Source organism: Microchirus variegatus (genome assembly GCF_963457635.1).
Source record: "Microchirus variegatus genome assembly, chromosome: 12".
In the NCBI taxonomy this organism is placed as follows: Eukaryota; Metazoa; Chordata; class Actinopteri; order Pleuronectiformes; family Soleidae; genus Microchirus; species Microchirus variegatus.
In genome coordinates this window covers 26,326,122-26,351,300 of record NC_139813.1, presented here as the reverse complement: position 1 = coordinate 26,351,300, position 25,179 = coordinate 26,326,122, and the positions used below count along the sequence as shown (strand labels likewise).

Below are 25,179 nucleotides of genomic sequence, written 5' to 3'. Positions count from 1 at the left end.
TCGCCAGACGACAACATTAAAATACAATTATGAACTTGGACATAATAAACAGACTCCAGAGATTTTAAAAAACATTTTTGCTTTCCGTGAAGTTACTCAAGTTATTTGCAATGCAGTCATTTGAAAAGATTATCAAGTTAAAGATCATCTGGACACACTTCAATTCACCTATATGTCTTATGGCAACTCTTGAACATGATTTTAAAGCACCTCCAGGGTACAAAAACCTTTCTTAATTGATTTATAATCTGCTTTTAACTGTATTCAACCCCATTTACAAGTGAGAAATGACTCTGGCCTCATAGGCTGGCTGATGGACTTTCTAACTGAATGTTCTGATGTGCACATGGTGAGGGTCAGAACCAGACCACCTTCTACATGAAGAGGACATGTTTAATGACCCACTGTGATCTGATGTTTTTGTTGTCTTATCACACACGTTTGTTTCTACTGGCGGTGAAACTAATTGGCCCTAGGGGATAATAAAGGTACTTAAAGAACAATCTGAAATACGCTGAAGGAAAATTAGCTTTGGTTCCATCATTTAGCCATTAAGAGTGTTGTAACCTGTTCCTTGTGTCCATCTCTGTGTCTGCAGGGATTCCACTGAAAGATGTTCTTGAGGAGGAGGAGGAGGAGGAGGTTCTCAGTGAGCAGCAGCTCTGGAACCAGGAGAGGAACTTCAGTCTGGACCAAGAGGAACCAGAGTCTCTACAGATTAAAGAGGAAGAGGAAATCTGCAGCAGTCAGGAGCAGGAGCAGCTTGAACTGAAGCAGGAGGCTGATACCTTTATGTTGACTCCTGATAATGAAGAGAGTGATCACATGGAACCAGAGAGTGAAAAGCATATGTGCAACATTTGTAACAAATGGTTTGCAAGTAAAGGTACCTTGATAATCCACATTAGAACTCACACGGGCGAGAAGCCGTTTTCGTGCGAAACGTGCGGAAAGTCTTTCCTGCTCAGAAAATACTTGATAACCCACGAAAAAACTCACAGCAATGAGAAGCCCCATACGTGCAACCTATGTAATAAATGCTTCATACGTAAAGATAAATTGATAAACCACATAAGACTTCACACTGGTGAAAAGCCACATTCATGTGAAACATGTGGAAAGTGTTTTCGGCTTCGAGAAAGTTTGATAACCCACAAACGAACGCACACGGGTGAGAAGTCCCACATTTGCAGCATTTGTGAGAAATGCTTTGCACGTAGTGATACCCTGATAAGACACATGAGAACTCACACAGCAGAGAAGCAATTTTCTTGTGAAACGTGGAAATAATTTTCGACTAAAAGCGAGTTTGATGACCCACAAAAGAAGTCACACAATTGTCATTTATATTATTAATTTCGTGCACATATTATACATATTTCTCTGTGTGTGTGTGTTGTTTTTCTCTCTATGTGTCCATGTGATGGAATGTCAGCTGAGATTGTCACAGCGCCCCCCTGTGACCCTCAAGTGAAGGACAAAGCGGTAGATAATGGATGGATGGATTCAAATATTTGTCTTGATTTGGCTTTGCTATTGTTTTAAAAATATGGAATTTCATTTATTTTTCAGGGAAAGTCGGTTAAATTAATAACAAGTCATCATGGAAAATGTGAAATCTGATTTAGTATAAATAAATATTGCTAATATAATATATAATATAATAACTGTTTTTTTCCCTGTTGTGCTGCAGTTCCATCTTCCACACCACGAGGTGGCGGTAGTTGGGCCAGTTTAAATTCAAAAAAAGAGGAAACGGAAACAGGAAGCGCTGTTAGCTCGGTCTGTTGCTACGAAAACAAGAAGACATTACGGTGTGTTTTTAACGTGTCGCGGTTAAATATTCCACTTTTTCTCGAACGAAGCAGCGATGTCTTCACTTCAGTGTTTGAGAGGTTTGATAAAAGAGCGACTAACTGCTGCTGCGGAAGAAATATTCACACACGTAGAGAATATCATCGTCGAGTACGAGGCAGAGGTGAATCGTCAGCGGAAACTGTTGGAGATCGTTGGTCAACCTCAAGTCAGGTTACAGCGGATAGGTCTGTACAAGCACACTGATCTGATTCATCAATACTAACACGTCAACGTGACTCATGTGGGGGACGCAAATGACGTAAATGACGAACGATTTTCACAGATTCTAAAAACGCCGCGATCGATAAACTTTGAAGTGAACCGTGTTTTTGAAACACAGTGACGTAGACGACGAGCTACAATCCAAGTTTTATTCATGGATGTATAATATGAACTGGATAGAGCTCCGCCCCTTCGCTTCCGTTCATTCCTATCAAGCTGCTCACCCAGCGCATATGCCAAAAAAGTTTTTGACTTCCGCGTTTATTTCCGGGTTATGGGGCCCATAGAGCATGCGCAGTAGTGTCACTACCATAATTCCTCATACCATAATTGTGAACGAGCCGTCCGCGTTATCGACTTGCTCGGCGCGTACATGAACAGCGAAAGGCATGATGGGAGTACGCTAATGACGTGCGCTAGCGGATTTCATGAATACCGGCGTCACATGAACTTCGGCTTTTAACCATGGATTTGTAAATAAATGCAAAACCAACGATATCGAAGTGAATATAGTGAAGCTGAAAATACAATGACGTAGTTAAAGATTAAAACGATCAATAAAAATGGTTTATTTGGGTTAGGACCGTGACTATTACTTTATATGTGTTACAGGAATCGTGTTGTTTTTGTCTGATTTCCCTTATATAATTGTATAATTATTATTACGAACAATAACAACGTGTTAAAGTAGTTTTTTAACTCCCGATTATTTCACTCAACACGTTTATATTCAACTATAATTCACGTGTTCGTCACATTTAACAGTAACTTTATGAACCGACAGTGACGATAAGACAAACATCCTCCCCGGGAATCAGTGGTGAAGTGACCGCAGATCTCAGTGCATCACACTGTCACAGTTCCGTAGTCCACACCGTCATCAGTGTCACGATGTCCGGGACTGAAATAATCATTACGATTATAAATAATTATAGTGTCATTAAACTTTCTGCACGTCTCACTGGTGTACTGTACATTCCAGTCCAAACCAACTTTATTTATAAAGCACTTTAAAAGCAACAACAGCTGGAACAAAGTGCTTCACATCAGCGATAAATAACATACTGGGCGATCACGATAAATGAATGATAGGTTAGAAGTCGCTAAATGACGCCATCACCTAATTTGCATAATTGGCCATTTGCCTGAAGTAAGCATGTGCGACCGTGACGCACAGATATCAGTACTGACACATTTACATTTTACACCGCGCTCTGTAAGACAGAGGCTCTCCTCTCTGCTCTGACTGCCCGTGAACACCTCAATAGTCTCCAATAACACCATATTATTGATCAATAATATGGTGTTAGATTTGTCAAGAGTCGCTTTTGACAAAAAAAAGTCGGTAGGAGGAGTCGGAAAGTCGCCAGATTACGTGGGGTCACGTGACGACACACCGTACACGTCCGAGTGTCTTTAAGGGACATACAGGTAGCCTGCCTACCTACACACACAGCTAAAAACAACTTTTTTTTTGACTATCGAATATATCGACATGCGCAAAATGACGTCGATTATCGTCGTAAATTTCGATTACGATAAATGTTCGATACATCGCCCAGCCTGACAACAAATACACCAAAAAAAAATATACCTAACCGTAAATTCCCCTCGTTGCGGGAAGTGGCTTCCCTATGGAATTGAAACACCACACACAAATTAGCGTAGTGAACGTGCTAACCTATGTCACATGTTGACAATTCTACCAGTCGAGCGTTCTACTATACTATTATCATTCAGGAAAAATGCTGGCGTATCCAGCTGTTTGTTTTTCTTCGTCAACGCCGGTTTTTCACCGTCCTCGTAAACGATATATCACAAATGTGATTGAAATCGGATTCAAGATTGTAGTGAACGCCGGTACACACATCCAAACACTGACAAAACGACCCAGATGTAGCAGCGTTAGCGTTTGCCGGGTTCTTCGTCATGCAGCTCTGCGTGGCGGGCGTGCTCTCTCCGGGCGCTCGGCGGGTAGCCGCTCGCTAGCTAGTTAGCCAGCTGCTCTCATAAATCGTCACTTATTTTCTGACATTATTGTTCAAAGCTCAACGGTCCTGTAGATGTATATCAAACCAACATATTCCAACACAATTCGACATCGTAATGTGCTTATTTGCGAAAAATGTATTACAACGAGTTCCTCGGCAGATGTGGCCGCCATCTTTGTTGAAAAATATCAGCTGGCCCGCTGAATTCGCAAAGCATCATGGGCAATTCCATCTTCCACTTAGTTTTAAGCCCGCACCAGAGCATTCTGAGGGTTGTTTATATGGGCAAAATCACATTTCCACTTGCTACATGTGAACGTGGTAAATTAAGGGTTAGGGCTAAAATGTAGGGTTCGGGGAGGTATTGGGACGGGGCCTTAGAATCATAAAAACTCTCCTCACAGTTGTGTTATTTGTTCCTTGTTCCTCTTGTTCCTCTAGAGCTTCCAAAGCAGCACTTTTATAATGAGCAGCAGCTCTGTAACCAGGAGAGGAACTCCAGTCTGGGCCAAGAGGAACCAGAGTCACTACAGATTAAAGAGGACCTGACGCAGCTTGAACTGAAGCAGGAGGCTGATACCTTTATGTTGACTCCTGATAATGAAGAAAGTGATCACATGGAACCAGAACCAGACACTGACCACCAGCTCCTCTCTGCTGTACCTGAGAGTCAAGCTCAGACGGCTAACATGGGGACCATCACAGGTGAAAAGACCCACATGTGCAACATTTGTAAGAAATGCTTTGCACATATCGATACCTTTACGGAGCACATGAGAACTCACACGGGTGAGAAGCCGCATATGTGACATTTGTTAAAAAAAAAAAGGCTTCAAGCGTAAACACTCCTTGCTAATACACAACAGAATTCACACAGACGAGAAGCCGCACATGTGCGACATTTGTAAGAAATGCTTTCGTAAACACACAGCTTGAAGTGCCACATATAATACATACATATAATTATTAACTTGGATATAATAAACTGACTGTTACTCAAGATCATTTGAAAATATTGTCAAGGAGGTCAAAGATCATCTGGACCCACTTCAATTACTTCTGGTCAGGCAACTCTTAAATAGGATTTTTTAAAAACCAACTCCAAGGAACAAAACCCTTTTTAAAAAGTTGATTTGTCGTCTGCTTTTAACTGTATTCAACCCCATTTATAAGTGAGAAATGACTCTGGCCTCATAGGTTGGCTCAGGGTGTGCAGTAAATTTGCTGGCTTAATAACCTCACTGATGTGCACATGGTGAGGGTCACATCCAGACCACCTTCTATATGAAGAGGGCAGGTTGCTTCTTGCGGACGCATAAACAATCTGAAATATACTAAGGAAAATTACTTTCAGTTACATCATTTAGCCATTAAGAGTGTTGTAACCTGTTCCTTGTGTCCATCTCTGTGTCTGCAGAGATTCCACTGAAAGATGTTCTTAAGGAGGAGGAGGAGGTTCTCAATGAGCAGCAACTCTGGAACCAGGAGAGGAACTCCAGTCTGGACCAAGAGGAACCAGAGTCTCTCCAGATTAAAGAGGAAGAGGAGGAAATCTTCACCAGTCAGGAGCAGGAGCAGCTTGAACTGAAGCAGGAGGCTGATACCTTTATGTTGACTCCTGATAATGAAGAAAATGATCACATGAAACCAGAACCAGACACTGACCACCAGCTCCTCTCTGCTGTAGCTGAGAGTCAAGATTGGACAGTCCACAATGGAAATACTACAGGTAAAAATGCCCATATGTGCAACATTTGTAAGAAATGCTTCAGACTTAAAGGTACAATGATAAGACACACAATAATTCACACAGTTGAGAGGCCATATACCTGTGAAACGTGTGGAAAGAGTTTTCAACACAGGTCATATTTGAAAATCCACAAAAGAATGCACACAGATGAGAGGCCATATTCTTGTGAAACGTGTGGAAAGTGTTTTCGACAACCGCAGCATTTGAGAAACCACAAAAATACTCACAGCAATAAGAAGTCCCATGTGTGCAACATTTGTAAGAAATGCTTTGTGCAGAAACGTAGCTTGACGTACCACATGAGAATTCACACAGGTGAAAAGCCATATTCTTGTGAAACATGTGGAAAGACTTTTCGACATCAGTCATATTTGAAAATCCACAATAGAACGCACACAGGTGAAAAGCCATATTCTTGTGAAACGTGTGGAAAGTGTTTTCGACAAGTGCTGCATTTGAAATCCCACAAAATAACTCACAGCAATGAGAAGTCCCATATGTGCAACATTTGCAAGAAAAGCTTTGGACTAAAAAGCGGTTTGGTGTGCCACATGAGAACTCACAGGTGAGAACAAGCCATATACCACTGATACGGATGGTCTCAGAATGTTATGGAGCCTCATTTATTTGACATCTGCCAACAATACGTTGGCAAATTAACGTAGGAGAAAGTATACTTGTGTAAACTTCATGGAAGCCATTAGTATAAATACTGTTGGTGATAAATTACTGGTGAAAATGAATTTCATTATCTCGGCCATGACAGTGGATTTAAGCTCTTTATTGAATCTGTCTCTGATTTTTTTATTATTTTTTATTGAATTATAATTTTTTGTTTACTTCTGTAGGTAAGAGTAGGTGTCGTTGATTTTATGAAATGAGTCTATTTTTATCCTTTTTATATGACAATTGTCCTGATCGTTGAAACTGTATTTCTTTCTAACATTTATCGTAGTCATCAAAGTCCTGGAAATTAACATTTTTAATTTGTATTTTGTGCAAATATTTTGTGCCCTTTTTTTATACACAACTGATGCTAAGAAATAACACTTTCATTCATGTTTGTCATGCATTATTGTTGTTACTGTCATTTTAAGTCTTGATTCTTGTAACTTAGGCATTTTAAGCATTTATTTTCTTCAAATAGCACAACTTCCTTTTAAACCGGCTTTCAAAATAAGAGCCACTGATGTCTGCTTTTTATGACTTTCGCCATAACGCTTAACAATAAAAACGTTTCGCAGTCATGATTCTAGTAAAATGAAATGCATGTTTTTGAGCTATTTTTGTGTTGGTAATCAGTCCACAGTTCACTCGCAGAAACAGGAAGTTGTGTCACTTTATATTTTAACTGTATTAGTTGATTATATAAAATAAAATACAGGTTACCCCCGTAAGCAAGACCACACTTCTTAAAGGATATCTGCTCATCCTGCCCATATTAGGTCGTCTACCTTCAGTCTCCCAGAGTGGCCTCTTTACTGAATAAATAAGGACAGCGACTCAACCGATGCATCCATTTTCTTATCAACCGAAGCCCATATATGCAATGGGCAATGTTCAGCTCCGGCCTGAAGACCTTCATTGTAAACATATGGTGTATGTGGACTCAGACTCCTCTCCATCCTGAGGAACCTTGTGCTCCTTAATGCAAAGAAATCTTAAACGTATTAAAAATAGAATTTTGCGGTGTTGTGTTCATCTTAGATACTTCCTTCAACACTGTGATCTAATGTTTTTGTCTTATCGCACACCTTTGTTTCTGCCAGCCGTGAAAATAATTGGCCCTTGGGGATAATAAAGAACAATCTGAAATATACTGAAGGAACATGAGCTTTAGTTCCATCATTTAGCCATTAAGAATGTTCCTTCTCTGTGTCTGCAGAGCTTCCACTGAAGGATGTTCTTAAGGAGGAGGAGGAGGAGGAGGTTCTCACTGAGCAGCAGCTCTGGAACCAGGAGAGGAACTCCAGTCTGGACCAAAAGGAACCAGAGTCTCTACAGATTGAAGAAGAAGAAGAGGAGGAAATCTGCAGCAGTCAGGAGCAGGAGCAGCTTGAACTGAAGCAGGAGGCTGATACCTTTTTATTGACTCCTGATAATGAAGAAAGTGATCACATGGAACCAGAACCAGACACTGACCACCTGCTCCTCTCTGCTGTAGCTGAGAGTCAAGATCAGACGGGGAACATGAGGAACGTCACAGGTGAAAAGCCCCACATGTGCAACATCTGTAAGAAACGCTTTGCATGGAAACGAGGCTTGAAGTACCACATGAAAAGTCACACAGATGAGAGGCCATATTCTTGTGAGACGTGTGGAAAGTGTTTTCGAGAAAATTCACATTTGATGGATCACAAAAGAATTCACACGGGTGAGAAGCCTTTTTCTTGTGAAACATGTGGAAAATGTTTTCGACTTAGAACAAGTTTGATAACCCACAAAAGAACTCACACAGGTGAAAAGCCATATTCTTGTGAAACATGTGGAAATTGTTTTAGACTACTGTCACATTTGAGAAACCACAAAAAAACTCACAGCAATGAGAAGCCCCATGTGTGCAACATTTGTAAGACATGCTTTTTGTATAAACGTAGCTTGACGGACCACATGAGAATTCACACGGGTGAAAAACCATATTGTTGTCCAACATGTGGAAAGTCTTTTGGTTATCAGTCAAATTTGATAAGACACATAAAAACTCATATGGGTGAGAAGCGATTTTCTTGCGAAACATGTGGAAAATGTTTCCGACTCTTGGCGCATCTGACAAGTCACAAAATAATTCACACAAGTGAGAAGCCCTTTGTGTGCAACATTTGTAGGAAATGCTTTGGGTATCAACGTAGCTTGAAGTTCCACATGAGAATTCACACAGGTGAGAAGCCATATTGTTGTCAATCATGTGGAAAGTCTTTTCGATATCAATCAAATTTGATAAGACACTTAAAATCTCACACGGGTGTAGGGCTGGGCGATTAATCGATTCTAAATTTAAATCTGAAAATAATTGTCCCGATCATTGAAACTGTATTTCTTTCAAAAATGTAACCTAGTCATCAAAGTCCTGGAAATTAAAGTTTGTATTTTGTGCAAATATTTTGTGCCTTTTTTTTTAATACATAATTGATGCTACGAAATAACACTTTCATTTATGGATTATTGTTGTTGCTGTCATTTTAAGTCTCTATTCCTTAATTTAGGCATTAAAACGTTTCTTTTTCTTCTTCAAATAGCACCACTTCTTTTGAAACTAGCTTTCAAAATAAGAGCCACTTATGTCTACTTTTTTATCACTTTTGATTAAACCTTTTGCCGTAACGCTGAACAATAAAAAACATTTCACAGTTGTCATTCTAGTAAAATGAAATGCATGTTTTTGAGCTATTTTTATGTGGTCGTCAGTCCACAGTTCACTCGCGGAAACAGGAAGTTGTGTCACTTTATATTTTCCACTGTATTAGTTGATTATATAAAATAAAATACATGTTACCCCCATAAGCAAGACCACACTTCTTAAAGGATATCTGATTATCCTGCCCATATTAGGGCTTCTACCTTCAGGTTATGGGAGACCTTCAATTCTAATAGATATTTCTTCCCTTTTTCATGTTGTGCTGCAGTTCCATCTTCCACACCACGAGGTGGCGGTAGTTTGGCCACTGAAAAACTCAAAGAACAGGAAACGGAAACGGCGCGTCGAGCTAGCGCTGTTAGCTCGGTCCGTTGCTACGAAAACACAAAGACATTACGGTGTTTTTTTAACGTGTCGCGGTTAAATATTCCACTTTTTTCCGAACGAAGCAGCGATGTTTTCACTTCAGTGTTTGAGAGGTTTGATAAAAGAGCGACTAACTGCTGCTGCGGAAGAAATATTCACACACGTAGAGAATATCATCGTCGAGTACGAGGCAGAGGTGAATCGTCAGCGGAAACTGTTGGAGATCGTTGGTCAACCTCAAGTCAGGTTACAGCGGATAGGTCTGTACAAGCACACTGATCTGATTCATCAATACTAACACGTCAACGTGACTCGCGTGGGGGACGCAAATGACGTAAATGACGAACGATTTTCACTGATTCTAAAAACGCCGCGATCGATAAACTTTGACGTGAACCGTGTTTTTTAATCACAGTGACGTAGACAACGAGCTGCAATCCAAGTTTTATCCGAAAAAGAAGAAGAAGAAGCTGGAGAATTGACACCGATGTCTCCGTGCAGTGGTCAGTCAGACCGCAGCGCAGGGATCGTCTACAAAGTGCAACAGACGAAATAAGATATTTAAAACGGACCTAGACCGGAAGTTCCAATTAACGCTGTTTTTTAGTGTGTATCTGCGTCATTACCTTGTTTAAGAAGCGCTGAAGGTTCTAAACAAACAGTTCAGCCACTGCTGAGAACGCTGTGTTTTATTGTAATCTCGGGCTCAGCGAGATCTCTGAAAAAACCCGGTCCGGTTACGTAGTCCGGGCACATCCGGTTGCGTACATTGAACCGCAGGAGAAGAATAACGTCAGTTGTGGAGGTGTTTCACGAGCGACAGTGTCTTCTGACTCTGGGACGTGGCTTATCCGTGTGGGTTGAGTTCACAGATCATTTCAACAATGTATAAATGTGTCGTTCAGTTCTGCAGACAGAGCTGACTGAGTTACTCGCCGTAATCGTTCATTGCTGTCACTGATTGTGTTGTGGAAGCTGGGGAGGGAGGAAGAAGACGTCACTGTGTCCCATGTCCCATTTTCTGTAACTTGAAGAGCCATTTGTAAGAAATGCTTTGTGCACAGGCCTGAAAATTAAATTGCATTTTTTGACTCGTAAATAAAATTAAAAAATCAATATTCCAAACTGAATTTTCATGTTCAACTTCACTGCTGATTATATTTATATATTATTCTTATTCTTCTGTGTCTCCAGAGCTTCCACCGAAATATGCTCTTCAGGGGGAGGAGGAAGAGGAGGAGGAAGAGGAGGAAGAGGTTCTCAGTGAGCAGCAGCTCTGTAACCAGCAGAGGAACTCCAGTCTGGACCAAGGGGAACCAGAGTCTCTACAGATTAAAGAGGAAGAGGAGGAAATCTGCAGCAGTCAGGAGCAGGAGCAGCTTGAACTGAAGCAGGAGGCTGATACCTTTATGTTGACTCCTGATAATGAAGAAAGTGATCACATGGAACCAGAACCAGACACTGACCACCAGCTCCTCTCTGCTGTAGCTGACAGTCAAGATCAGACAGGAAACATGAGGAAAATTACAGGTGAAAAGCCCTACATGTGCAACGTTTGTAAGAAACGCTTTGCATGGAAACAAGGCTTGAAGTACCACATGAAAACTCACACAGGTGAGAGGCCATATTCATGTGAGACGTGTGGAAAGTGTTTTCGAGTAAATTCGCATTTGATGGATCACAAAAGAATTCACACGGGTGAGAAGCCCTGTTCTTGTGAAACATGTGGAAAATGTTTTCGACTTAGAGCAAGTTTGATAACCCACAGAAGAACTCACACAGGTGAAAAGCCGTATTCTTGTGAAACATGTGGAAAGTCTTTTGGAAGTCAATCAAATTTGATAAGACACATAAAAACTCACACGGATGAGAAGCGATTTTCTTGTGAAACTTGTGGAAAGTGTTTTCGACAATTGCCACATTTGACAAGTCACAAAATAATTCACATAAGTGAGAAGTCCTATATGTGCAACATTTGTAATAAATGCTTTGGGTATCAACGCAGCTTGAAGTTTCACATGCGAATTCACACGGATGAGAAGCCATATTGTTGTCAATCATGTGGAAAGTCTTTTGGATATCAATCAAATTTGATAAGACACTTAAAATCTCACACAGGTGTAGGGCTGGGCCATTAATCAATTTCAAATTGAAATGGGATTTATTTGTTCGTTTTATATGACTATTGTCCTGATCATTGATACTGTATTTCTTTCAAATTTATCATTGTCATCAAACTCCTGTAAATCTAAGTTTTGAGTTTGTATTTTGTGCAAATATTTTGTGCCTTTTTAAAAAAATACACAATTGATGCTAAGAAACAACACTTTCATTTATGGATTAGTCTTGTTTCTGTCATTTAAAGTCTTTATTCTTGTGACTTAGGCATTGAAGTGTTTATTTTTTCTTCAAATAGCACCACTTCCTTTGAAACTGGCTTTCAAAATAAGGGCCACTGATGTCTACTTTTTATGACTTTTGCTTTAACCTTTTGCCGTAACGCTGAACAATAAAGAACAATTGTGATTCTCGTAAAATGAAATGCATGTTTTTGAGCTTTTTTGTGTTTGTCGTCAGTCCACAGTTCACTCACGGAAACAGGAAGTTGTGTCACTTTATATTTCCCCCTGTATTTGTCGATTATATAAAATAACATCCATGTTTTTTAAGTGTGCTGCTTTGATCTGAAATGAACCCCATGACGTGGCACCGTCAACATCATCAACACAATCATTTGTATTTAATGGTTTGTTTGTTTTTAGACGACAGGAAGTTTTTCCCTTACTTTAACTGTAAAATGAAAAACCCTCTCATTGTCTTCATTTATTCACATTTCTCATAAACGAGACGCCACATGACCGCGCACAGCTGTGACGTCACTCTGGGAAATAAGATTTGTCTGGTCTTTTTATGGCCTTTAGGAGTTTTTGACAAATATGAAACTTCACGAATTAAAAATATAGAATATAAAGATCTATAAAAGCCTGTGTCCATGTCTCGAGGTGTCCTGTGGACACTTTTACAGGCGTCTCTTTTACTATTGTGCTCAATGGGGAAATTGGAGTATGTTGTTGTTGCAGTACCCAGAGTGACCACCATGACTAAATTGTCTGCTCTATCCAGAATACATGAACGCTAACAGGAAGTTGCGTCACTGTGGCACAAAGTCCTCGTTGTAGCATCGTTAGCTCCGTGTGGACAGCGGTGTTTTGTTCGCGTTTCGCAGGTCAAATATTGCGGTTTTTCGAACGAAGCAGCGATGTCTTCACTTCCGTTTGAGAGGTTTAATCCAGGAGCGACTAACTGCTGCTGCTGAAGACATATTCACACACGTAGAAAGAATCGTCGTCGTGTACGAGGAGGAGATGATTCGTCAGCGCAAACTGTTGGAGGTCGTTTATAAACCTAAAGTCAAGTTACAGCGGATAGGTGAGTACAAGCGGAATAATGAGGATTATTATTGTGTGTCGTTATGTTCCTCTCACTTTGTCTCCGTCTGTGTTTTCTGTCTTTAAACTTCACTTTGTTCTGAGAGCGTTTTGTTGTAAAGTTCGCTCGTTTTGTCCTTCGTGTGTTCTCCTCGCGACGGATCCGGGGGCTTTTCAAAATAAACTTCCGCTTTTACAGGAAATGCCAAAATAATAATAATAATATCAAACTGTATTTTACAACGAACTTTGTAAATATACAATACGTACAATATACCATAGCTAATTGCATGAATAGACACTAAATACTAGAGTTGTTCCGATTTAGGTACCAGTTTCTGAAAGGCCTCCTTCTTCGTCGCTCTTAAAACAATTGTGCTGCTAAATACGACGACAAACATAAAGCCTATACATTATTTAGGGTCATATTGATCGATATTGATCATTTTTCATGACTCATTAAAAATGAATAATCATTTTTAAAAATGTTTTAACTTAACACTCACATTCTAAACTCACTAACTTTCCTCTTATTTGAATCACTTCAGTTCTCAGTCAGACCACACAGAGGAAAATGGTCATGTCAATCACGTTGATGAGATTTTTAAAACCAAACTTCTGAACTATGCTGACTGAAGTTCTGTGAAGAGTCACTGCCTCAATTATGTATTTGGAACGTTTAGATTTGTTATCATAGGCCACTGTTGCAGAGTATCTGTGTATCTCCACACGTCGAGGCAGATGATGTTGATCGCAAGCATGGAAGCAACCTGGTTACGAGGGAGGGACTGACTTTGTTCATGCAACCAAAGCTGCTTCGTCTGTTTCTCTAGCGCTTATTCTTCATCAACACTGTGAAAACTGTACAGAACAATGAAAGTGACACTGTTGGGTACATTAGCGCATTGAGCACATCATAGCATGTAGCTTAGTCTACAACAGAACATAAATATATACATTCAAACAATAAAATACCTCGTTGGCTGCATGTCACAATGAGGGAATTGTCCATGAAACGTAATGGCGATTGTCCTCGATGTCGTTCTTTAACCTTTTCCTGAAGAGCGTAGCTTATAATGTCTGTGACCCAAAGTTTTTTTTACAAGTATTTTGCATTCACAGTTGTTGTATATCCTTTTTCTCTCTTTGTGTCTGCAGAGCTTCCACAGCAGAATGTCTAAGGAGGAGGAGAATGAGGAGGAGGTTCTGAGTGAGCAGCAGCTCTGGAACCAGCAGAGGAACTCCAGTCTGGACCAAGAGGAACCAGAGTCTCTACAGATTAAAGAGGAAGAGGAGGAAATCTGCAGCAGTCAGGAGCAGGAGCAGCTTGAACTGAAGCAGGAGGCTGATACCTTTATGTTGACTCCTGATAATGAAGAAAGTGATCACATGGAACCAGAACCAGACACTGACCACCAGCTCCTCTCTGCTGTAGCTGAGAGTCAAGATCAGACAGGAAACAAACGTGGAGAAATGACCATCGTTGAGTCCAAAGAAGAGAAGGATCGTCAGCGCAGACTGATGAAGATGCTTTGGAAACCTGAAGTAAAGTTACAGCAGACAGGTCTGTGAAATCTCAATGTTATTACTTAATACTTCACTGATTAGCATGTAGCTTTGTATTGCGAGTATAGCAGTATTATTTTAAACAAAGTCTGCTTCCCTCCCTCAGTTTTCCCCTGATTTCTAAAAAATAGTATCGTGTCACATGACGTACTTAGAGGTTACCCATTAATTCAAGATTTGAACTACAACACAAGTTCTGCACTTTTTAGACTCACCCATAGGGGGACGAGACTTCATTCCCAGAATGTAAACACAGTGTCCGCCATCTTTGCTAAAAGTTAGGACCGGCTCTGGCTCTCTTTAATTTGGCCTTGTAAACTGAGAAGACAACGACAGAATGTAGTTTTCAAACTGATATGGCTGCGAGGGAAAAGACCTGCTTTTCATTTTTATTGTGTAAATCTAACTTGTGTAGTAAAGTAATCTAACAAAATCAGTAACTATTCAGCTTCAGTCTTTACTGTTGGACTGTGTTGTACACATGCATGAAGGATATGGTGAAAAAATAACTTTATTATTCACAAAGGAAAGTGTTTTACCATCATATTCAAGGGTACAAAATAAAATAAACAAGGAGCCAAATCTACGATGCAGAGCTGGATGGTGTGAAGATTTTCTCCAAGACTTGATTAAATCATGCTTCAACTGTAAAGGACAAAACAAGCTTAGCATAGCTTAGCCTAGCCTTCCATCTTCAGGCATGTACCACTCTGAGTCTCTGACCGGCAAATAATAGGAACTTCCTGCTTGTCTTTGTTTTTTACTGCACGTCCCGGTACAATTTAGCACCACAGAAAACAACCCTGTGTAATTTGCAGGTCTGTAATGTATTCACCAACTAATTCCTCTCAGGGATGTGTGTCTTTACACAACTCTGTGAATGACACAGCTTTGTGTGTGAAGTATTGACTGTGATGCTAATGATTTAGCAACGAGTTGTGAGTCAGGACATTATCAGCTCATTCAGTAACAGACTGATCCATCCACACTACACCACAGAGCCACTTCAATGTATTTCATTAGTGTCTGATTTGATATTAGAAATATGTGACTATCTTTGATCCTTCTCTCTTAAGTATATAAAGTATATTTTGTTTTCATGAAGCAACAAAAACAGATGATGGAAATAGTGGTAATCAAAAGTTTGGGCACCCCTGTAAATGTTCATGATTTTCCTTTATAATTCATTGGTTGTTTGGATAAGACATTTCAGTTAAATATATCATATAGGAGACAAACACAGTGATATTTGAGAAGTGAAATAAAGTTTATATGATTTACAGAACGTCTGCAATATCAGCAGATTCTGGAGAACAATGTCCAGGAATCAGTGACAAAGTTGAAGTTGTGCCGGGGCAAACCATCAAACCTGACTGAACTGGAGATGTTTTGTAAAGAAGAATGGTCCAAAATACCTTCCTCCACAATCGAGACTCTAATTAGAAGCTATAGGAAGCGTTTAGAGGCTGTTATTTCTGCAAAAGGAGGATGCACAAAATGTTTTCTTTCTGGTGCCTAAACTTATGCACATGCCAAATTTTGTTTAAATAATTCTTGTAGACTTTCTGTAAATCATATAAACTTTATTTCACTTCTCAAATATCACTGTGTTTGTCTCCTATATGATATATTTAACTGAAATGTCTTTTTCAAACAACCAATGATGTATAAAGAAAAAATCATGAACATTTACAGGGGTGCCCAAACTTTTGCATACCACTGTATGACTACACAAATGATAACAGAATAAGCCACCCCCCCCCATATTTTTTTTTTAGTTTGTTTCATTTCAAATCTTAAGAGGATATTACTGTATGTCCAGTGTTTTCATGTATTGTATATGTATTGTCCTGTGTAGCAGTGAAGCTCACGACAATAGTATCTGTGCTCATACAGAGCAGGGTGTGGTTTCACTGACAGCTTAGACCAGGAGGGGGTTGTTCTATGTAAATGTGATGATTCTGTCTCTTGGCTCGAAGAAGGTGTAAATCTTTGAGTCTAAAATTCTCCCTAAAGCAGTTTGAGGAGTGCCTACATTCAAATGGCCATATCTTCTTCAAATATTAACCAATTTGCATGTGTTGGACATGGTTGGAAAGCTTAGAAATCACACTTTCGGAATCTGTAAATAACTCCGAACTGTCCCTAAGTAGACTTGTGACCAGTTTTGCCATGGCTGGACACGTATAACAAACTGACTCCAGGGATTTTTTTTAAAACTGTTAAGTTTCAAAGAAATCTGAAATATTCTGGAGGAAAATTAACTTAAGTTTAATCATTAAGCTATTATTACAGTCATAACCCATTCCTGTGCGTCTGCAGAGCTTCCACAACAGAATGTTCTTAAGGAGGAGGAGGAGGAGGTGGTTCTCAGTGAGCAGCAGCTCTGGAACCAGGAGAGAAACTCCAGTCTGGACCAAGAGGAACCAGAGACTCTACAGATTAAAGAGGAAGAGGAGGAAATCTGCAGCAGTCAGGAGCAGGAGCAGCTTGAACTGAAGCAGGAGGCTGATACCTTTATGTTGACTCCTGATAATGAAGAAAGTGATCACATGGAACCAGACACTGACCACCAGCTCCTCTCTGCTGTAGCTGAAAGTCAAGATCAGATAGGAAACATGGGAAATATTACAGGTAAAAAGATCCACATGTGCAACATCTGTAAGAAATGTTTTATGTCTAAACTTGGTTTGAAGTACCACATGACAACTCACACGGGTGAGAAGCCATATAGTTGTGAAAAGTGTGGAAAGCGTTTTGGACAAAGTTCTCATTTGACAAGCCACAATAGAATTCACACAGGTGAAAAGCCTTATTCCTGTGAAACGTGTGGAAAGTGTTTTCGACGCCGTAATGATTTGGTGTCCCACAGAAGGACTCACACAGGTGAAAAGCCTTATTCCTGTGAAACGTGTGGAAAGTGTTTTCGACGCCGTAATGATTTGGTGTCCCACAGAAGGACTCACACAGGTGAAAAGCCTTATTCCTGTGAAACGTGTGGAAAGTGTTTTCGACGCAGAAATGATTTGGTGTCCCACAGAAGGACTCACACGGGTGAAAAGCCTTATTCCTGTGAAATGTGTGGAAAGCTTTTTCCATACAGTAATCTTTTGGTGACCCACAGAAGAACTCACACGGGTGAAAAGCCCCATGTTTGCAAAATTTGTAAGAAATGCTTTGTGCATAAAAGTGCCATGATTAGACATATGAGAACTCACACGGGTGAAAAGCCCCATGTTTGCGAAATTTGTAAGAAATGCTTTGTGCATAAAAGTACCATGATTATACACATGAGAACTCACACAGGTGAGAAGCCCCATGTTTGCAACGTTTGTGAGAAATGCTTTGCGGAAAAAAGTTACTTGATTAGACACATGAGAACTCACAAGGGTGAAAAGCCACATTCTTGTGAAACGTGTGGAAAGCGTTTTCAAAGAATTTCGAGTTTGAAACAGCACAGAAAAAATCACATGGGTGAAAGGCCCTATGTTTGCAACGTTTGTCAGAAATGCTTTGTGTTTAAAGGCAACATGATTAGACACATGAGCACTCACACGGGTGAGAAGCCTTCAATTTGTGAAGTGTCTGGAAAGTGTTTTGGACAAAGTTCTCATTTGACAATCCACAATAGAACTCACACAGCTGAAAAGCCATATTTCTGTGAAACGTGTGGAAAGTGTTTTCGACGCAGTTCTGATTTGGTGACCCACAGAAGGACTCACACAGGTGAAAAGCCTTATCCCTGTAAAACGTGTGGAAAGCTTTTTCGACAAATTGCATATTTGAAACGGCACCTAAGAACTCACACGGGTGAAAAGCCCCATGTTTGCAAAGTTTGTCAGAAATGCTTCGCGGATAAAAGTGCCATGAATATACACATGAAAACTCACACGGGTGAAAAGCCCCATGTTTGCATCATTTGTAAGAAAGGCTTTGTGCAAAAAAGTACCTTGATTAACCACATGAGAACTCACACGGGTGAGAAGCCATATTGTTGTCAAACCTGTGGAAAGTCTTATCGATATCAATCAGATTTGATGAGACACAAAAAGTCACACGGGTGAGAAGCGATTTTCTTGTATAAAGTGGAAAGTTTTTTTCGACTATTGGCGTATTTGACAAGTCACAATATAATTCACACAATTGAAGAAGTCCCGTATGTGCAACATTTGTAAGAAATGCTTTGGGTATAAACATGTCTTGATGAATCAGATGAGAATTCACACAGGGGACAGGCCATTTTCTTGTGAAATGTGGAAAGTGTTTTTGACAAAGTTCAGTTTTGACAAAACACAAACAAATTCACACAGGCGAGAAGCCTCATATTTGTAACATTTGTAAGAAAAGCTTTGTGCTTAAAAGAAATGTGAAGATCCACATGAGGACTCACAGGTGAGAACAAGCCATATACCACTGATATGGATGGTCTCAGAATGTTATGGAGCCTCATTTATTTGACATCTGCCAACAATACGTTGGCAAATTATTGGAGGAGAAAGAAACTGCAAATCTAAAATGTAAACTCGGTTCAAAATAGATGTTGAGTACATTGTCGTCACTTGTGTAAACTTCATGGAAGCCATTAGTATAAATACTGTTGGTGATAAATTACTGGTGAAAATGAATTTCATTATCTCGACCATGACAGTGGATTTAAACTCATTATTGAATCTGACTTTTTTTTAATTGAATTAATTGTTTTTGTTTACTTCTGTAGGGAAAAGTAGGCGTCTTTGATTAATGAAATGAGTCTTTTTATTTTCATCAATTGTCCTGGAAACTGTATTTCTTTGAAAGATCTATTGTAGTTGTCAAACTCCTGTAAATTAATGTTTTGAGTTTGTATTTTCTCCAAATATTTTGAACCCTTTTTTAAAAAAAAACACAATATATGCTACGAAATAACACTTCATTATTGTTGTTGCTATGATTTAAAGTCTTTATTCTTGTAACTTAGTCATTGAAGTGTTTTTTTTCTTCTTCAAATAGCACCACTTCCTTTGAAACTGGCTTTCAAAATAAGAGCCACTGATGTCTACTTTGTATGACTTTTGCTGAAACCTTTTGCCGTAACGCTGAACAATAAAAACAATTGTGATTCCAGTCAAATGAAATGAGTCCACAGTTCACTCGCGGAAACAGGAAGTTGTCACTTTATATTTTCCTCTGTATTAGTTGATTATGTCAAATAAAATCCATGTGTGTTGCCGGGAAGTTTTTCCCTTACTTTGTTAACCTTGTTACCTTGTCACAATATTAAAAAATAAATATATATATATATATTATATTTCCACCTGTATTTGTCGATTATATGAAAAAAAAAAAAAAAAAGTGTGCTGCTGTATTTATTGGTTTGTTTTTTTTAGACAACAGGAAGCGTTTCCCTTACTTTAAATGGGGAAATAAGTAGTTTATAGTGCCATCTAGAGGAGAGGCTGAAATTTACAAAATCTACTCACCCCCTCCCTTCCCTGAGCGCTACGGTATCCGCAGCTGGTCAAATGTCGTCCTCGTCGTCTTTCTCCGTGTCAGCAGATGAGGTTCGTGAGGGAGAGGGCGGAGCTACCGCGTCCGTAGCAGACGAAGCGGAGAGAGAGGAGGCGGGACTTCAGCTACAAGTAAAGAGACGCTTGTTTTGTTCTCTCGCGTTTGTCCTTACAGGCTCCGGTAGAAACATGGCGTCTCGCTGCTAACAGTGGCTATGCAACCGCGGTCCGTGGTCATGTATTTTACATGACTTTTTAAAACACTACGAAAATGAAACAAAAACTATTATACAGCGACTAGACAATGCAGGAGCACATAATATGTATAAAAAAGTGGATTTTGGGTCATATAAACCCATAAATACTACATATTGTACCTTTAACTGTAAAATGAAAAACCCTCTCATTGTCTTCATTTATTCACATTTCTCATAAAGTTCACTGACAGTAGAGCCGTTCACGAGACGCCACATGACCGCGCACAGCTGTGACGTCACTCTGGGAAATAAGATTTGTCTGGGCTTTTTATGGCCTTTAGGAAGTTTTTACAAATATGAAACTTCACGGATTAAAAATATAGAATATAAAGATCTATAAAAGCCTGTGTCCATGTCTCGAGGTGTCCTGTGGACACTTTTACAGGCGTCTCTTTTACTATTGTGCTCAATGGGGAAATATGAGTATGTTGATGTTGCAGTACCCAGAGTGACCACCATGACTAAATTGTCTGCTCTATCCGAGAAATGGAGAAATGAGAGCTAACAGGAAGTTGCGTCACTTCCGCCCATGCGTAGAACAAATCCGTAGCACAAAGTCCTCGTTGTAGCATCGTTAGCTCCGTGTGGACAGCGGTGTTTTGTTCGCGTTTCGCAGGTCAAATATTGCGCTTTTTCGAACGAAGCAGCGATGTCTTCACTTCCGTTTGAGAGGTTTAATCCAGGAGCGACTAACTGCTGCTGCTGAAGACATATTCACACACGTAGAAAGAATCGTCGTCGTGTACGAGGAGGAGATGATTCGTCAGCGCAAACTGTTGGAGGTCGTTTATAAACCTAAAGTCAAGTTACAGCGGATAGGTGAGTACAAGCGGAATAATGAGGATTATTATTGTGTGTCGTTATGTTCCTCTCACTTTGTCTCCGTCTGTGTTTTCTGTCTTTAAACTTCACTTTGTTCTGAGAGCGTTTTGTTGTAAAGTTCACACAGTTTTTTAATCGAGATGTTCTCCTCGCGGCGGATCCGGGGGGCTTTTCAAAATAATTCAAGATTCAAGATGCTTAATTTATCCCGAGGGAAATTATTGTGCAACAATTGGGAGGTAAAAGTGTAGATGTACAAGAGTTAAAAGATACATAAAATAAAATAAAAATAAAAATAAAGATAAAACAAAAAAATAAAGTAAAATAAACAAGTAAGACAAATGCAACAAAGTGCCAAACAGAAGGAAAAACAGTAACTTACAACAGTAACTTAAATGCAACAATGCCACAAAAAGAATCAAAAAAGAATCACAGTCAACGTAGGTATATATAATATACAGCAGTACGCACGGAAATAAAATAAGTACAACTAAAATATGGTGAGCAAATGTTGAAAGTGATAAACAGTGATAAGGTGACTAATGTTATCAGCATAGTGCAAACAAAGTAAAGTGATGAAGTGATATGGGTAAAGTGACATTTGGATCAGGACACAGTGTCTCCACTGTTCCTAATGCGGCCAGAAGTAGCTAAATTAAACAGCCTGATGGCCACAGGAAGAAAAGACTTCCTCTGGCGTTCTGTGTTACACCGGGGGAGAATGAGTCTGTTGCTGAAGGTGCTTCTGCTCGAAGTCAGCAGCTGGTGGAGAGGGTGAGAGTTGTTGTCCAGGATACTGTGCAGTTTACACAGCATCCTCCTCTCAGACACCACCACCAAAGAGTCCAGCTGGACCCCCAGGACGGAGCCAGCCTTCCTGATGATCCTGCTGATCTTCTTGGCGTCTGCTGCCCTCAGCCTGCTGCCCCAGCACACAACAGCAAAGAAGATGGCACTGGCTACCACCGACTGGTAGAACATCCTCAGCATGGTGTTACATACGTTATACGTTGAATAAACTTCCGCCTTTACAGGAAATGCCAGAAATAATGATAATAATAATAATACCAAAGTGTATTTTCATAACACACTTTTATTAAGACGTACTGAGAGTGTTTTCCTGTAAAGTTTCAATTGTTTTTACTCTTTTCTGATGAAAAGAGAATCAGAGCAGTTTTATAGATGTTTACACGGTCTATTATGCAATAAGCTATGGTATATTGTTTTATTGTATATTTCTGCTTTTTTTTGACACTTAATCTGTTTTATATACACATATATGTATGTACATTATTATTATTATTGTGTCTCCAGAGCTTCCACTGAAAGATGTTCTTAAGGAGGAGGAGGAGGAGGTTCTCACTGAGCAGCAGCTCTGGAACCAGGAGAGGAACTCCAGTCTGGACCAAGAGGAACCAGAGTCTCTACAGATTAAAGAGGAAGAGGAGGAAATCTGCAGCAGTCAGGAGCAGGAGCAGCTTGAACTGAAGCAGGAGGCTGATACCTTTATGTTGACTCCTGATAATGAAGAAAGTGATCACATGGAACCAGAACCAGACACTGACCACCAGCTCCTCTCTGCTGTAGCTGAGAGTCAAGATCAGACAGGAAACAAACGTGGAGAAATTACCATCGTTGAGTCCAAAGAAGAGAAGGATCGTCAGCGCAGACTGATGAAGATCCTTTGGAAACCTGAAGTAAAGTTACAGCAGACAGGTCTGTGAAACTTCAATGTTCTTACTTAATACTTCACTGATTAGCATGTAGCTTTGTATTGCTAGTGTAGCAGTATTATTTTTTTTAAATTCTGCTTCCCTCCCTCAGTTTTCCCCTGATTTCTAAAAAATAGTATTGCGTTAATTCAAGATTTGAACTATAACACGAGTTCTGCACTTTTTAGACTCACCCATAGGGGGACGAGACTTCATTCCCAGAATGTAAACGCAGTGTCCGCCATCTTTGCTAAAAGTTACGACCGGCTCTGGCTCTCTTTAATTTGGCCTTGTAAACTGAGAAGACAATGACAGAATGTAGTTTTCAAACTGATATGGCTGTGAGGGAAAAGACCTGCTTTTCTGCATCATTTTTATTGTGTAAAACTAACTCGTCTAGCAGGGATTAAAACTAACTTTTTTCACCACCGTCCTGGAAACGTCCCGAAAAACATTTTGAACCGTCGTGAATCTTCCCGAAAATCCTTTTTACATTTTGAGTTGTTAGTTACTGATAATATAATAAAAAAACAATACATTATGTTGATAATAAATAATATATTTATTGCCAGACTAGATTTGTTGTGTTGTTGTAGATGACAAACAACACGCTCAGTCACAGAACTGTGGCCTACCTGACCTTCTGCCACTACTCCACCATTTAGTGACTGCATTTAGTGGGTTGTAGTCGTCATGAGAAGAGCCAGGGCAGTGCCAACACTGTTGTCTTTCCCTCCAGATAATAACAGTCTGAGCTTGACTTACATACCTGACATTTATACTTGTTAAACCTGAATATAACAAACTGACTCCAGGGATTAGTGAAAAACTGTTGAGTTTCAAAGAAATCTGAAATATTCTGGAGGAAATTTAACTTACGTTTAATCATTAAGCCGTTATGACCCATTCCTGTGTGTCTGCAGAGCTTCCACAACAGAATGTTTTTAAGGAGGAGGAGGTTCTCACTGAGCAGCAGCTCTGGAACCAGGAGAAAAACTCCAGTCTGGACCAAGAGGAACCAGAGTCTCTACAGATTAAAGAGGAAGAGGAGGAAATCTGCACCAGTCAGGAGCAGGAGCAGCTTGAACTGAAGCAGGAGGCTGATACCTTTATGTTGACTCCTGATAATGAAGAGAGTGATCACATGGAACCAGAACCAGACACTGACCACCAGCTCCTCTCTGCTGTAGCTGAGAGTCAAGATCAGACAGGAAACATGGGAAATATTACAGATAGAAAGACCCATACATGCAACATTTGTAAGAAATGTTTTAAGTCTAAAAATGGCTTGAAGTACCACATGACAACTCACATGAGTGAGAGGCCATATCCCTGTGAAACTTGTGGAAAGCTTTTTCCAGAAGTTTCCCATTTGAAACGGCACAGAAGAACTCACACGTTTGAGAAGCCCCATGTTTGCAACGTTTGTAAGAAATGCTTTACGGGAAAAGTTACCTTGATTAGCCACAGGAGAACTCACACGAGTGAAAGGCCATATTCTTGTGAAATGTGTGGAAAGTGTTTTCGACGCAGTTCTTATTTGGTGACCCACAGAAGGACTCACACGGGTGAAAAGCCCCATGTTTGCAAGGTTTGTAAGAAAAGCTTTGCGGAAAAAGTTCACTTGATTAGACACATGAGAACTCACACGGGTGAAAGGCCATATTCTTGTGAAACGTGTGGAAAGTGTTTTCGATGCAGTTCTCATTTAGTGACCCACAGAAGGACTCACACGGGTGAAAAGCCCCATGTTTGCAACGTTTGCAAGAAATGCTTTGCGGAAAAAGTTCACTTGATTAGACACATGAGAACTCACACGGGTGAAAAGCCCCATGTTTGCAACATTTGTAAGAAAGGCTTTGCGGATAAAAGTGACTTGATTAAACACATGAGAACTCACACGGCTGAAAAGCCCCATGTTTGCAACGTTTGTAAGAAATGCTATGCAGTAAAAGCTCACTTGATTAGACACATGAGAACTCACACAGGTGAAAAGCCCCATGTTTGCAACGTTTGTAAGAAATGCTTTGCGGTAAAAGCTCACTTGATTAGACACATGAGAACTCACTCAGGTGAAAAGCCCCATGTTTGTAACATTTGTAAGAAAGGCTATGCGGATAAAAGTTACTTGATTAGACACATGAGAACTCACACGGGTGAAAAGTCCCATGTTTGCAATGATTGTAAGAAATGCTTTGTATTAAAAGCTCACTTGATTAGACACATGAGGACTCACACGGGTGAGAAGCCCCATGTTTGCAACATTTGTAAGAAAGGCTTTGCGGATAAAAGTGACTTGATTAAACACATGAGAACTCACACGGCTGAAAAGCCCCATATTTGCAACGTTTGTAAGAAATGCTTTGC

At 39.9% G+C, this 25,179-nt stretch overlaps 1 protein-coding gene across 1 annotated transcript; it reads left to right on the top strand.

The window, feature by feature from the left end:
* Positions 1–17,079: 17,079 nt before the first annotated feature.
* LOC310935082 (uncharacterized protein) lies at positions 17,080–19,558 on the top strand. Its single transcript, XM_083898918.1, has one exon. The coding sequence runs from the start codon at positions 17,088–17,090 to the stop codon at positions 18,597–18,599; it is 1,512 nt and encodes a 503-aa protein (XP_083755044.1). The 5' UTR covers positions 17,080–17,087; the 3' UTR covers positions 18,600–19,558.
* The last annotated feature ends 5,621 nt before the right edge of the window (positions 19,559–25,179 follow it).

Coding starts and splice junctions, on each gene's coding strand:
- LOC310935082 (XM_083898918.1), top strand. CDS start 17,088: ATGGAACCAGACACTGACCACCAGCTCCTCTCTGCTGTAGCTGAAAGT.